General features: G+C 43.5%; 1 protein-coding gene across 1 annotated transcript in view; it reads left to right on the top strand.

Moving 5' to 3' along the window:
• The window catches only part of LOC121863852 (protein masquerade-like), a 37,861-nt gene that overhangs the window by 5,891 nt on the left and 16,326 nt on the right, over positions 1–15,644 (top strand). Inside the window, 1 exon segment of the mRNA XM_042362737.1 lies at positions 9,516–10,372. Within this exon segment, the coding sequence (XP_042218671.1) occupies positions 10,243–10,372 (130 nt within the window). The 5' untranslated portion in view covers positions 9,516–10,242.

Genomic DNA, 15,644 nt, shown 5'->3' with positions numbered 1-15,644 from the left:
CACACACACACACACACACATACATACATACATATATTTGTTGATGTATGATTAAATTCAGTCAATTACTCGTACTCGGGCACCATGAGAGAGGGGTGACGTGACCTCCAGCTGTGAAGGTGAGAGACTGAAGGAGGTATGACAAGGGGAAACGGTCAAGTGTGGAGGTGAAGGTCCTGGTAGGGTAGAGGTGGTGGTGGTAATCCGCGTCTTAAGTTCTTGCTTCCTGCTGTTGGGGGTGATGAAGGTGAAGGGAGGCTGGTGGTGGTGAGGGGGGTAGTAGGATGGTGGTGATGGGGGTAGTAGGATGGTGGTGATGGGGGTAGTAGGATGGTGGTGAAGGGGTAGGGATGGTGGTGAAGGGGGTAGTAGGATGGTGTGATGGGGGTAGTAGGATGGTGATGGGGTAGTAGGATGGTGGTGATGGAGGTGGGGGGTGGTGGTGAGGGGGATAAGAGGGCGGTGGTACTGGGGGTAAGAGGGCGGTGATGAGGGAGGGTATAGACTCACAAGAGAGGAGGGCGTTGGAGAGAGAGTGTGATCGCCTTCTTCAGTGCCTCCTTCAGTCATAACAGCCTCAGGAACTCCCTCTTAGTGTGTGTGTGTTATTGGCACCATAAAGAGAACGCCACTAGCCAGACGTTCGTTGGGCGTTGCTGCCAAACGAGTATATCATTGTTAGGCAAAAGTGAATGCCACAACAAAAATCTTATTGACTCATTTCATCTACACCGTCAACACAAGTGGCTTTAATGGCGTCATCATAACTCTCCAATAGATTCACCTGTCAAGAGATGCTGCGTCCCATCATCCCACGTTCCGGGAAATCTAATTGACGTCGACAACATTAAACTTTTAAGATACCAGAACAAGATCAGTGGGGGCTAGATGGGGAGACACACACCCAGTATTAACCTACATACTTGTGGGGAGGGGGAACAATTATCTCCCTTATTATACCATTATCTTTTGAGCGACGGATTTGTGACCCACTGTACGAATTACCAAAAGATTCCGGCGTTCGGTTTCTCCTTTATAACTCAGCCAGGGGGAACACAGTAGGGATAAAAAGTCTCATAGTTTTTGACGCTGGTTTGGTCATCATTGTATCGTTGTTTTAGTGAAGGTTTTATACGGTCTCACAATACCAATATGGGTTAAGAAATGAAGTGTGGGTCTTTGAGAATCGTCCATCTTTCTTCTGTACCTTAAGTTTCCCCACGTCACCAGTTGAGGAGGAGGAGGAAGGAGAAGACAAGGAAGAGGTCGATGAGGAAGAAGAAGAACAGGAGGAGGAAGAAGCGACCCCTGGAATAATTGAAGATCGGGGTGAGAGAGAGACCCTTGACCTTGGTGGTATAGGTCGGGTGAGGGTGTGACCTTTTGGCTTTGATGGTGTGTTTTAGTTGCTGGGGGTGGTGTGAACTCTGACCTTTGTGGCTTGATCTCTTGACCTCTTCTTACCCGCTGTGCCACGTTTAACTGAGGCCCAGAGGTTAATGAAGCAGCAGGGGAGAGAGAGAGAGAGAGAGAGAGAGCTTTCCCGTGTGTGTGTGGTTGGTCGTGTGTAAGTGTGGAACTGACCTGAAGAACATTTAGATGGAAGATAAAGAACAAAATGATATAACAACAAGACAACAGACACCAAAGATCATTAATTGAACGGCGTTGAAATTTCCTATGAAATCCTGAGCTGCATCTTAACTAAGCATTAAAAAAATATATATATATATATATATACTTTTAGTTATAATTATTGTACTGCTAATTACTACCTTGATTTAATATATTTATTTAATGTTTACAGTAAGAGTTGTGAGAGATAGATGGGAGAGTTGTGAGAGATAGATGGGAGAGTTGTGAGAGATAGATGGGAGAGTTGTGAGAGATAGATGGGAGAGTTGTGAGATAGATAGGTTGTGAGATAGATGGGAGGTTGTGAGATGGGAGAGTTGTGAGAGATAGATGGGAGAGTTATGAGAGAGATAGATGGGAGAGTTGTGAGAGTAGATGGAGGTTGTGAGAGATAGATGGGAGAGTTGGAGAGATAGATGGGAGAGTTGTGAGAGATAGATGGGAGGTTGTGAGTTGTTGTGAGAGATAGAGTGGGAGATTTGTGAGAGATAGATGGGAGAGTTGTGAGAGATAGAGTTGTGAGAGAGTAGATGGGAGAGTTGAGAGATAGATGGGAGAGAGATAGATGGGAGGAGGGCCAGAGAGGTGGGAGAAGTGTGAGAGATAGATGGGAGAGTTGTGAGAGATAGATGGGAGAGTTGTGAGAGATAGATGGGAGAGTTGTGAGAGATAGATGGGAGAGTTGTGAGAGATAGATGGGAGAGTTGTGAGAGATAGATGGGAGAGTTGTGAGAGATAGTCATACAAGAAAAAGTCAATCGGGTAAAAACATAAGAAAAAGCCTTAAATAATCATGGAAATTTATTGGGTAGGTTAGGTTTGGTTAGGTTAGTTTAGTTTAGGCTATGGTTAGGTTAGGACACCCCACCGTGTTACTAAATAAACGACAACATATTTAGAATGAAAAAATAAGTCAGCGAGAAACGGCAGTTCAAGAGTAAGTGTAATGGCCATACACGGCAGCAGTTATAGACGGCCCCTTAAACCTACGACTTTACCTGTAATAATGTTGGTAAAGGTAAGACGCTGCACTTCCGGGTCGTACAGGATGCATTACATACCAGGTTTTAGTTTTTTTCCCCGTACAGTTTAAAAAGACACTCGCGCCCCCTTGTGCAATTTCCGCTACTTGTACACCCGGCCAGAGTCACGCACACAAACACCGACGCTCCGACACGTTTTGTTTGTATTGACAGAATCCCTCTCTTGTGGCGTGACGTGCACTGGTTGGCTGTGTGTTCTCCATGACTTCCGGTTGTGGCTTTTCCTCTATTAGGTTGGGTTAGATAGATTGGGTTAGATAGGTTAGGTTAGGTTGGGTTATGTAGGTTAGGTTACGTAGGCACGGTTAGGTTGGGTTGGGTTACGTAGGTTATAATGAACGTTGAGTTTTGGCTTGATATAATAATGGTATACAGTGGCTGAGTGGGCAGAGCACTCGCCTCGTCATCTTAGGGTCGCTGGTTTACGTCCAGGGTACCAGTAGACCAGCCAGCTGTACAGTTGTGAAAGTGTTTGTGTGTGGCGCCGGTCACAATGCTTCCTTTTCTACCGAAGACTTAATAGGCTTGTAGTGCCACTTTGAAGGTGAGATAATTAGGTTGAGTTAGGGTTAATTTAAGGTTAGTTTAGATTAATACAGCTGACGTCAGGGCCACCCCCAGAGACGTTGATATTGTTTATTATGTCCAGGTGTTGCGCGTCTCAACTCTCTTAGGTATTTCAGTTATCTTGTTGGTACAACAAGTTGTTCCTGTGATGATACTTCCTCAATCACTCCATCTATGTGTGTGTTTGTTTTTCTGGCTCGTGTGTCTTGACTTTGTGTGTTGAACCTGGTGTAAGTGTGTGTGTTAAGGTTTAACACAAAATTAACGTTCAGAATAGCTTAAAATTATACCAAGAGACTACCCTAATAAGATATATTCATTTAACACTGGTTAGGGAATATTATTAAGGTAGATAATTTATCTTAACTTTGTTTCCTACTGTTGGTAAGGGAATTTATCTAGGTCAGGCACAGTTCCAGTGGATCTCTGATGCTATTTTGAGTGTTTTGCACCCATGGTTGTAAAAGACAAGATTTTGAAGTGGTTTAACAACTGACTCGAAGGCAGGCAACAAAGAGTGGTAATAAATTAAGTACATTCTTAGTGAAAAAAGGTTCTCAGTGGCGTACCACCTCATAAAGGCTCTGTCCTCGGACCCATCTTGTTTGTGATCTACACAAACGACAGATGAAAGCATATCGAGCCACATTGTCAAGTTTGAGGTCGACACGAAGATATTTGGGAAGGTAGCAAGTTAAGACGATGTTACAACAATGCAGAAAGACCTGCATGTAAATATAAACATATTTCGTATAATAACAGAACGTTTATTTAGCGTAAGGGTTGTAAATGTTATGGTTGTCGATTATATATATATATATTTTTTATTTTTAAATAATGAAAAAATAATAATTTTATGGCCTCCCTCAGAGGAAGAACAAGATGATTATGAGGATCATCACAATGTCAATGGCCAACACAATGACATAGCATGTGTTGCACCCAGCCAGCTCACTGTTCTCGATGGAGAATATGAGAGGCATAAACCACCCGAAAAGTGTCCAGGGGGACCAACGCCGTTCAGCACACGATGGGCACGAGGCCTCTATTGTGCCCGAGTGAGTGTTATCAGATCGACCATTTACTGGGGACTGGCGTAAGGTAACGGGCGCTGCCGACGGCGACAAGAATCCCAGCAGCGTCTTGATGCACTGCCCTGAGAACCATGGGAGGAGATTGGCCATTTTTTTTAACCCAAATTTTGAGGGAATAAATAGCTAAATTATTTTTTGGTGGTGAAATTGTTAATTTTTATAGGGTAAAAGCGTTAATGAAAGATGTGAGAAAGTATAACAGGTTTTGTACACACACACACACAAGGCTTCTTCACCCAGATGACTCACAAAGGCAGTTTGCACAATAACACTACAATAGCAATCATATCCACTACCACCACCACTATCACTACTACCACCAACACCACTATATCACCATCGTCACTATCACCCCACACCACACCCCACCAAATCACACCACACCCCACCACACCACCACCCCCACCACCAATATAAGAAGTCACCAACCTTACGTGGGACAGTCTTACTTTAGAAAAATCATAATCGAATGAAATTCATATTAAAAAAAAATCTTTAAAATTGTCCTAGTCAGATATTTATTCTCAGATTTGCCCCACCTAACCTAACCTAAGCCTAACCTAATCTTACACACGTTAGAATCTCTCTCTCTCTCTCTCTCTCTCTCTCAAAACACTTACAGACACAGACGTAAGCTACGGTGTATACCTCTTTGACCATCATCCACCTTCACGCTTCGCCAACCTCCCTCCCTCCCACAACTGTTTATAAACTTAAGTCAGCTGATGTTCTTACACCTGGACGCTGTGTATGTTGTCTAAGGTGTTTAATGATGGGTGTAGCGTAGGTGTTGCGTGGTGGGTGTAGTGTAGGTGTTGTGCGGTGGGTGTAGTGTAGGTGTTGTGTGCTGGGTGTAGTGTAGGTGTTGTGTGGTGGTGTAGTGTAGGTGTTGTGTGTGGGTGGGTGTAGTGGTGTTGTGTGGTGGGTGTAGTAGGTGTTGTGTGGTGGTGTTGTGTGTGTGGGTGTAGTGTTGTGTGGTGGGTGTAGGTGTTGTGTGTGGGTGTAGGTGTTGTGTGGTGGGTGTAGTGTTGTGTGGTGGGTGTAGGTGTTGTGTGTGGGTGTAGGTGTTGTGTGGTGGGTGTAGTGTTGTGTGGTGGGTGTAGGTGTTGTGTGGTGGGTGTAGCGTAGGTGTTGTGTGGTGGGTGTAACCTACCAGGTGTGTGATGGGTGTAGTCTAGGTGTTCTGAATTAAGTTCTTGTACATTGTAAAATAAATTAAAACAAAATATTCTGGTTTTAAATGTGAATACAAATATCATCATTATTGTATATTTTTGTGAATGTATACAAAATGTTGAGTCAATTGATGCTGAAGTGTTACTGTGTGTGTGTGTGTTTGCGTGTGCGTGTGTGTGTTTGTGTGTGTGTGTGTATTCCTTGATCTACCTCACAAAAAGGGAGGTGCCTAAACGTAATGAATGGATTGATAGACAAATCGATAGATTATTATATATTTAGATTCCCTTGGACCTGTGTTGAGCTAAGACCCCGATATGGTGATTAGGTGGTCAGTACACTATGTGCGTGTGTGTGTATACCGTTACTGTACACTCAAGGTGCACACAGCTGGCGAGTGTACATGTCATGGACACCGCGCTCTTGTGTATCGGGGGTTAGGGATGAGGAGATGAGAGAGATTGAAGGAGGGAGAGCAGAGGAAGAGGGGGTGACTGAGAAGGGTAGAGAGAGAGAGACTTGTACCTTTAAATTTCCATAAAAGTGAGACGGTAAGACAAATGGGTGAGCTTAGAGTAAATCATTATTAACATCTGTATATTAACCGTCCATCGTCATTAGTTGTACCAAGTGGTGTGAGAATCAATTAAATACTGAGGATAGATTTTACAAACATAATGGCTAATGAATTCATAAAACACACACACACACACGGGGGGATTATTCACCCTGGTATGTGGTGGTAATAATAGCAAGAGTTTTAGACTAGCGGTTTTGTCCATAGCAGATGGTGTGAGTCGCAGGTGGTGTTGTAGCAGTCGTCATGGTGGAGACACTTGGTTATGTTGGGGTCACAGTGGTGTGTACTTCCTTGGTGCTGTCGTGTGCAGGTTTTACATTGGTGAATTATTTTCTTAACTGGATGTATGAGAACACCTCTACAGTAAACTCCGTCGCGAATATTGTTGTTTAAATGGCCACGATATTGAACTTATACTAGATACAGGTCTTGCCTCTACTGTACAGTACAGGGGTGGTGGTGGTGGTAACATGGGTGAACAGGAACAGGTCATGGCTATGTTAAATCAGCCACATTTGAAAAGACACCAATTACGAGTGGGAAAAATATCATCAGCGGTGTCCGGAAAGGCGGGTGTCAGGCTGCTTTAACACAACTAAAAAGTGTGACGGAATGATACGTGATGATCCGTGGCATCAGGTGGAATTAGAATTATATGGAGAAACTGTTTCCAGTACCCCGGTTGACTGATCCAGTGGTGTGACGTGCTGGAACACTCGCTCTCTGTACCGATGCTCATAGTTTACTCATGTTAACCTGACATATGATCATCACTGCACTCTAATATACTCATGTCATTTGTCTCTGATAATTTCCGCCGGTGCTTGTATCTGTCAGGACCTCACTCACGAAAGCGCTTGAATCTCTCCTTGCATCTGTCTCCTCGTGGTTACCTATATGACTCTAGTGTCCTTCAGTGCTGTCAAGAAGTTCCATGGCTTCTGTTAGTCATCTTCGCCCTAATTTCATGGAAAGAATCTATTTGTTTATAATCGAATAACAGTTTTAACATGAACACATAAAAATTCGTACATTGGGGACAGGTCAGGTGGACGAGGTGGAGTGGCCGAGCCATTGGTCCAGCTCTAGTGATCCACTTGTTAGAGACAACCCCCAAGAGCCGTCGTACTGATCTCGTGCCGTTTACAGTTTGATGCTGTCAGGTCTACAGTATATCCAGAAGTTAATTATATATAAAGTTTCAAAATTACCAAGCAAAAAATAGCTGTAGATTTTTATTAAACTTTGGTAATGAATTAAAACGAGATAAATGATGAATAGTTTTCTTCATTATTTAGACAGTTATGGTCCGTTCTGTATGTCTTAAAATAGTTTCATGTTAATAGTAAAACATTCACGAGAACACAACAAACAAACAAAACGAAATTTAATGTGTGTAGATAAGGTGAGTCAGTTTTGGTTGAGGTACACAGTAATCAGCTGACTATGTAAACATATTCTTATACCGAAGGGAAATGAAAAAAATTATATATCCTGAAGGGAGGAAAGTCTGGGACAGTGGAGGAGGAATATTTTCTAATTATGCCCCGTCAGCTACGCCAGAGGAGGCATTATGTTTGTGCCTTGATGTGTCTGTCAAAACCTTACCTGGGAGACAACACCTGGACTGTACACACCTTGTTGTTAATGTTCCTCCACCACCAGAAGACCCACACCTCCTTTCCGATTTACCTGGTTTGTGTTGGTTAGTGTTAGTTGTTTGTGGCAGTAGCTGGTTGTGGCTTGTGGGCAGGCAGGTAGGTGTATATGTAGGTCACTTGCACTACTTGTCGCCTCCACACACACGCTCACTCACACACACACACACTCACACACACACACTCACTCACACACACACTTTTCATCTTCTCTGGGTCTCTTCCACGGGTAATTTTCTGGGTCAAATTCATTGTTTACTTGTAGGTAATGTCGTCGATGCGTGATAACTCAGATGTGACGCGAGAGTGTGTGTACTGCAAACAGGTAATTCCGTGTCAAGGAGGGCGGGGCAGAGTTGTTTAAGGTGTGGGACAACGTCATTTATCTATAGCGTTGTTGTTAAGTCTGTGTTATGAAGCCTATTGTCTCTGTATTAAGATTTTTGTTACATAATCTGTATCTGTATTAATGATTTATGTCACGTCAGCTGATCATACGGGTTTGTTTATGTCATGTCAGCTGATCGTAAGGGTTTGTTTATGTCATGTCAGCTGATCGTAAGGGTATGTTTATGTCATGTCAGCTGATCGTAAGGGTATGTTTATGTCATGTCAGCTGATCGTAAGGGTATGTTTATGTCATGTCAGCTGATCGTAAGGGTATGTTTACATCACATCAAGTCAGCTTTTCGACACCTACAGGGTTATATTACTCTATCTGAACACATGGCAACATTTCTAACAGTCCATGAGCTGAGTGGTAGCCATTGTTTATATTTCGTCAGCTGATGATGACGTGTTCCAACATGGCGGCCGAGAACTTGACCGAGTAAAGGGCGCGCGAGTGACCGGCGAGTGGAGGAGAAAACACCCTGCACCTCAGTATCAAGGAAGTGAGGAGCGAGACAGTCTAAACTTCTCGGTCACTGGCTCCTCCTCCCACCCACCCCACCCCCTCTCCTGCATCTCCTCTTCTTTCTTCCTCTCCTCCTTCCACTTCGTCGGGTTTACTGCGTCATAATGTGTAAACTGGGGCTACAGTACTAAAAGTTTTATCTATAAAACTCATAGTTGACTTAAGCTTTAGCTAGTAAATGACACATCCCAAAAAGTGTACTTAACTAGATACTTTCACTGAACACCATTAACGAGAGAGAGAGAGAGAGAGAGAGAGAGAGAGAGAGAGAGAGAGAGAGAGTGTGTACAGTTAACAACAAAGTAGAAAAGATTAAACCAAGTAAAATGTTAAAATAGATTATAAATATTAGTTTGGTATTTTCTTTACATAAATAGCAGGTTATGAGGGAAATCTTTCTTATCGATGTATTTGGTCTTGTGTTATGTCAGTTTTATTATTTTATTTGTCCTCCATTGTTAGTGTGTGTTCTCTTCTTGTTATTCTTCCATTTTTATCATATTAGTTTATGTAATTTATGATGTGATGTTATTAATCGCCTTTGTTTGTTATTTGTTTTATTTAGTATCCTTTATTAAGCGCTGTTACTAAGTCTATATTTATTTTTCTTTGTTTATTCTGATTTATTTATTGTTTTGTGTTTAATTTAATAATGTTATTCTCCCTTATTTAATATTACTGTATGTTATGTAATTCTCCCTGCAGGACTTTCATGATATATTGTGTATTAATGTGTGTATTGTGGACGTGATTCGCTCGGCCCGTTCACGTGTCGATTGTGTTTGTGTGTGTGTGTTTTGCTCAGCTGTGATGACATACTCTTACCTGTTTGTGTTACACCCGCAGGTGGAGCGAGACCTCAAGTACGCGAGGCCAAGAACACGAAGCCGAGGAAGTGAGATCTCGGAACGCGAGGCCAGGTGGTGTGAGTGAGACCCAGACACACACACACACACGCATACCCTTCATCATGCCTAAGAGGTGAACTTCCTGTCTGCCTTATTCGGCCACTCCTGCACCGTGTGTGTTGTGAGGACGCACCACAGCAGCTGGAGCCTATACCTGTGGAACTAACTACGCTAGTAGTCTTGGGAACAGAGACAAGGGTGTTCAGTAGGGCCTCGTGTGCCTTTAGCTGAAGTTGGGATGAACAGTGGAAGTTTGACGCCTGACGTGAGGACAGAATGTGAACCTAGAAGGACCTACTGTAGGGAGACCAGTGTGTCGTCTGGAACTCTCCTGTAGAGCGACCAGTGTCCTCCCCCCTCTCTCCAGGCAGCTGTTAAGAGACAGTCGTGTGGACAGGTCCTCAATAGAAAGCTCGAGGTGTGATCCCCCAGAGGACCTTTTCTAAGAGAGATCAGAGTGTCATTAGGGCACCACAATAAGGAGATCAGTTTCACCAGGTCTTCACCGTGACGACAAAACACGAAGGAGTCATTCCCGAAAGAGACGAAACTAACAGTTGGTCAGTACTATAGACAATCCAGTGTGTCATTGGGTCACCACGGTAAGAACGAACGGCGTTACCAGCGTACCACTGTAAACAGACCTACTTACGCAAGTCACCACCATGTACCACGCCACAGCAAATATCCTGTCGACGGTGGCTGCGTTGCTGCTGTTATTGCTGTGTGTGTCAGTGGAGCACACAGCAGCAGACACCACCATGCCTACGTCCATCTCTCCCCAGATCTTATCTAGTAAGTGTCCATCCTCACATTACTTTCATGCTGGGTGGGGACGAATTGACAAGCCTGTAGTGACGAAGTTTCTTGTCCTGTACATAAGGATCTATTGTATATACCTGATATTTACATCCTATCCTGTATACCGATGAATTTATAGCGTATGAGGACTTCTTAAACCTTCTGTCTCTGCTTATTATAAATGACTAATGACTGAACAGGGGCCTTGGATTTGCTTTTGAAGTGACAGTAGACTTAAGGAGTTTGGACTTGTTTTTTTTATACAAAGCTTTTTTAGTTATCATCAGATTTCAGGATTTTACAACAGCTTTATAAATGTTTTGATTTTCAAAGTTTTCCGAAAGCTTTATTTATCTTTGCTGTACAGAGCTACGGCTCCTTGGAGTTTGGTGAGGGGCGGTGGAGGCTTTGCCCATCGTTAGTGATAGCATTGTATTTAGGCATTACTTAATGACCTTTAAAACAAACCACCATAGTGCAGTGCCAAGATACGTCAGTTGGAGACTTTCCCAGTTGTATTTCTAACTTCCTGACCCTGAAATACAGTAGCTTTAGAGGCTATCATGGTGAATGTATATATACAGACAGAGCTGACCGTCCTACTCGCCTGACTCTGGGTACACCTTACCTTACCTTACCTTATAAGTCAGGGAGTTTGACGTGTGGGTTTTTATTGCCATGTTATGAAGCGTGGTGAGAGATTCGGTGATAGAAGTTATTATTAAAGACATCCTCACGCCTAGACTGGTAGTACTATGCTCAGAGACGATAATCGCTCAACTAAGAGAGACTGAGCTGAGAGTTAGAGAGGGAGACTAAGATGAGAGAGAGACAGAGATTTTCATGAGATTCTAAGAGACAACAGATGATTAGCAGAGATACTTGACTGGAAAACACATTAACAAGACAATTGCCTCAGTTATTTCCGTAACCTTAAATCCAAGACCCAGCTGACAGTAACGTGACGTACACATGTAAATAATACCAGGTGAATCTTATCCTTACCTGTCCTTACTGTCTCTGATAACTGTCTACTGCAGCTACATAAAACCTACTGCTGTACATGACTGCTTTACTGGCCCAATGCATTTCTTCTGCTTCAATACAAAACGTTATATCCACATTAAGACAACGGTAAGTGCTTATATGTTTATGTATTTATGTTAAGTTATGTTTTATGTAAGACTTTTAGGACAGTCTAGAGTGCTTTAAACTCTATATTATTGTTTTGTTTTCACGAGTGAGTAAAGGTTTAGAGCTAAGGGTCAATTATTTTTTCTTATTTAAATTCACTCTGTCGTGTATCTTAAATTGGACCATCATTTTTGTCATTACTGCTCAACAAACACCAAATTTGTAGTCAATCTTATGTCCTGGGGTTAGAATATATTAATCGTGTGTGTGTGTGTGTGTGTGTGTGTGTGTGTGTGTGTGTGTATGATGATGATGATGATGATGATGATGATGAGCTGAACGAGGGACAAGACGTAGGTAAGTGCTATGGGGTGACCGAGGACACAGGAATGTAGGAGTGGTAGTGTGTAGGTCTGAGGAGTTCTTGGTGTGGGGCGTAGAATATGTTCGGTGTGTGATGGGTGGTGTTTAGATGGTGTTTGTGTGTGTGTAGTAATAATATACATGAAATAAGGTGAGTGGTTGATATGTAGTTTGTGGTGTGGTGTGCAGATGGTGTTTGGTATGCATATGGTTTGTGTGAGACGCGTGGTGTATGTGTGTGTATATATGGGGTGTGTTTGGTGTGGGATTGTTGTGTAATTTGTTTCATGAGTTGACGGAAGAAACAAGAAGCGGTGAGGACAGCTATAGGAACCCATCAACTTTGTGGGTGAGTACAGGGCAGTGTACTCTTGGGGTGCTACAGAGAGTGGAGCGATATCTGAAGACGTGATAGTTTCGGAGGGGACGTCTTGGAAATTGAAATATGAGGGACGCTTGGCCTACAGGGAGGGACAAGTGGACTCCTTCCCTTCAAAATGTCGACAGCCATAGGGGGGAGCGGCAGCTTCGGCGGGGACGTCCTGGGATGAGAGGGACCAGAGGCATGCGGGGCGGGTCCGGGGTAATGTCCCCTGGCCGGCGTCCTTCCCAGCAGGTGTTGTTGGGTGCGTGCCACCACCAGAGCCAGGGTCACGGCGCTTACCTCACCCGCCCGTTAGGAGGCCCTGAGTTAAGGGGAGACATTATATTGGTGACTGGAAGGTGTCTATACCCAGAGTGTGTTCTAGATAACTGGCACTGGAGGTAACTGACAGTGTCTTGGAGGTCAGTGACCCTGGAGGTAACTGACAATATCTTGAAGGTCAGTGACTGGAGGCTGACAGTGTCTTGGAGGTCAATGACCCTGGTGGTAACTGACAGTGTCTTGGAGGTCAGTGACCCTGGTGGTAGCTGACAGTGTCTTGAAGGTCAGTAACCCTGGAGGTAACTGACAGTGTCTTGGAAGTCAGTGACCCTGGAGGTTAACTGACAGTGTCTTGGAGGTCAATGACCCTGGTGGTAACTGACAGTGTCTTGAAGGTCAGTGACCCTGGAGGTTAACTGATAGTGTCTTGGAGGTCAGTGACCCTGGAGGTAACTGACAGTGTCTTGGAAGTCAGTGACCCTGGAGGTTAACTGACAGTGTCTTGAAGGTCAGTGACCCTTGAGGTTAACTGACAGTGTCTTAGAGGTCAGTGACCCTGGAGGTAACTGACAGTGTCTTGAAGGTCAGTGACCCTTGAGGTTAACTGACAGTGTCTTAGAGGTCAGTGACCCTGGAGGTTAACTGACAGTGTCTTGGAGGTCAATGACCCTGGTGGTAACTGACAGTGTCTTGAAGGTCAGTGACCCTTGAGGTTAACTGACAGTGTCTTGAAGGTCAGTGACCCTTGAGGTTAACTGACAGTGTCTTGAAGGTCAGTGACCCTTGAGGTTAACTGACGGTGTCTTGGAAGTCAGTGACCCTGGAAGAAACTGGACCACAATAGGGAAAATATACCCGTCTTGTCTCACTGGTTCACAATAAGGGGGAGGCGGACGTCTCTCCTCGCAGCTGGTGGACCAAAATGGGGGATTTACCTGTTTACTGTGAGGGTGCGTAGTACAGTGTGTCGGCCGAGGTTCTCCACACACACACACTGACACTCTCTGACTCTCTCTCTCTCTCTCTCTTCTCTCTCTCTCTCATACTAAAAATACAAAGACAAACAAATATTCGATTGGTGGGAAAATATATCCGTGGTGATCAAATAACACGAAACTTATCAGCATTATTTTTTTCTCGCGAGTTTACGGTTCTGTGATTCCATTATTCCAGGACCCAGGCTTACTCAGACCAGTTAGGGGACGCCACGGAGCGCCGGGTTGGTTAGGTTAAGTTTAGGGCATCGGTTTATAGCTCTTACCGCCATGACGACTCACTCACTGTCAGGGTACTGTTGATATAAAGATTCTTCCACAACTTATGTCTGTCTGTGTTTGTCTGTCTGTCAGTCTGTTTGCTGTCAGGAGTTTTGTTTTGAATTTTTTATACAGGATTTTTTTGTGATTTCGTGTTTTTTTATACGATGATTTTTTTTTGTTGGCGTGTTTTGTTTTTTAGCGATGTTCTTTTCTTTAGTCATACTTTTCGTTTACAGAATTCATGGGTGGTTTTTATAGCATTGAAATCTTTATTTTTGTATTATTCTTCAAAGGTTTTATATATTATTTAATCAACTTCTTAGCTTCCCCAAGAGAATGAAATATGGAGATCCAGATGTAAAAAAAAAGTGTGTCTGCGTCTTAATAATCTTATTTGAATCAGATACGTTTTTATTTCTTATACCGTATATGAGGATAGCTTAGTGTACTGTATGTTCTTATATATTTGAGTAACTAAGCGTATGTTCTTATATATGAGGGTAACTAAGGTAATTTTTACCCTCTGGTCTTTCGTGTTCTCAGGAGATGGGCGTCACAGCAAAAAGAAGAAAGTTGTTTTGTCGTGGTGGCTTTCTCGCGCTTTCTTCCACAGCTTCCATGACCTCTGAGAGAGAAGAAAGTATAAATTAGAGTCGCGGGAGTCGAGTTTAGTGTCACGCACCCACTACACCACACACACCTGTTTGGTTACTGGTGCACCTTGATGTTCTTTTGTTTCGTTTGTTTACATGTCGTACCTAAGAGAGCAAGTTATCGTATTGGAGGTCTATTTTCCCCCAGAGTTGTTATGGTGGATATGTTAGTGGTAGTTATGGTAGCAGTGGTGGTTGTTGTGGTTATGGTGGTGGTGGTGGTAATGGTGGTAGTAGTAGTAGTGGTGGTTGTCGTGGTAGTTATGGTAGTAGTGATGGTAGGTCGTGGTTTAAGGTAGTGGTAGTTATGGTAGCAGTAGTGGTAGTCGTGGTGGTGCTGGGTCACACAACGGGATCTGCGCCAAGTAACGGTACTACCACCCCTCCCTCACCTCTTCCCCTCCCTCCTCTCCATCTACCCCTCCCTCCTCCCTCTCCTCCCCACCTCCCCCACTTTCTGGCTAGCGACCAACCCACCTCGCGTTTTCCATACTGTTGCTTCTTTCGTTGTGTTACTTCTTGACAACGTTGACAACCCTCTTACTGACACCACTTACACCATTTTCACCCCCAACCCTTCCTTCCCCACTGCCACCACTGCCTTAGCATAACCGATATAACCAATTCCACCACTATTACCAACACCACCACCAATACTATATTTATCACTACTTTCACCACTTCCACAATAATTATAGCCACCATTACCACTAACACCATTATCACTACCACAGTTATAACCACCACTACCACAAATATAACCACCACTACCACAATTATAACCACTACGACTATCACTACCACCATAAATTTGTATCCTAATTATCCACTGTGTTAGAAGTGGTGCATTATACCTGTGTGGATCCCCTTTAATTACCCCCCCGTTAATTACCCCGTACAATGTGAACCAATACCTGTAGTGCACCTCAAACGAAATAATTTTCTATGTTTCCTAAGAGTACATAGTATGGTCTTTATCTCTGGTATAAGATCTTTTACTCAAGACGCTCTGACTGGGGAATCGAACCCGTGACCTTGAAAATGAAGGAAGGTCAGTGTTCTATGCAGCCATTGACAGGAACGTATTTGTCTCCCTTAACCTAACCTAACCAAAAGTCTAACCTCAACCTAACCTAACCAAAAGTCTAACCTCAACGTAAACTATAATCTTATTTTAATTGCCATAAACTACCTTAGTCTCACCACTCCAA

Source organism: Homarus americanus, unplaced genomic scaffold (assembly GCF_018991925.1).
Source record: "Homarus americanus isolate GMGI-L3 unplaced genomic scaffold, GMGI_Hamer_2.0 scaffold48354, whole genome shotgun sequence".
In the NCBI taxonomy this organism is placed as follows: Eukaryota; Metazoa; Arthropoda; class Malacostraca; order Decapoda; family Nephropidae; genus Homarus; species Homarus americanus.
This window is presented reverse-complemented; position numbering and strand designations above follow the sequence as displayed.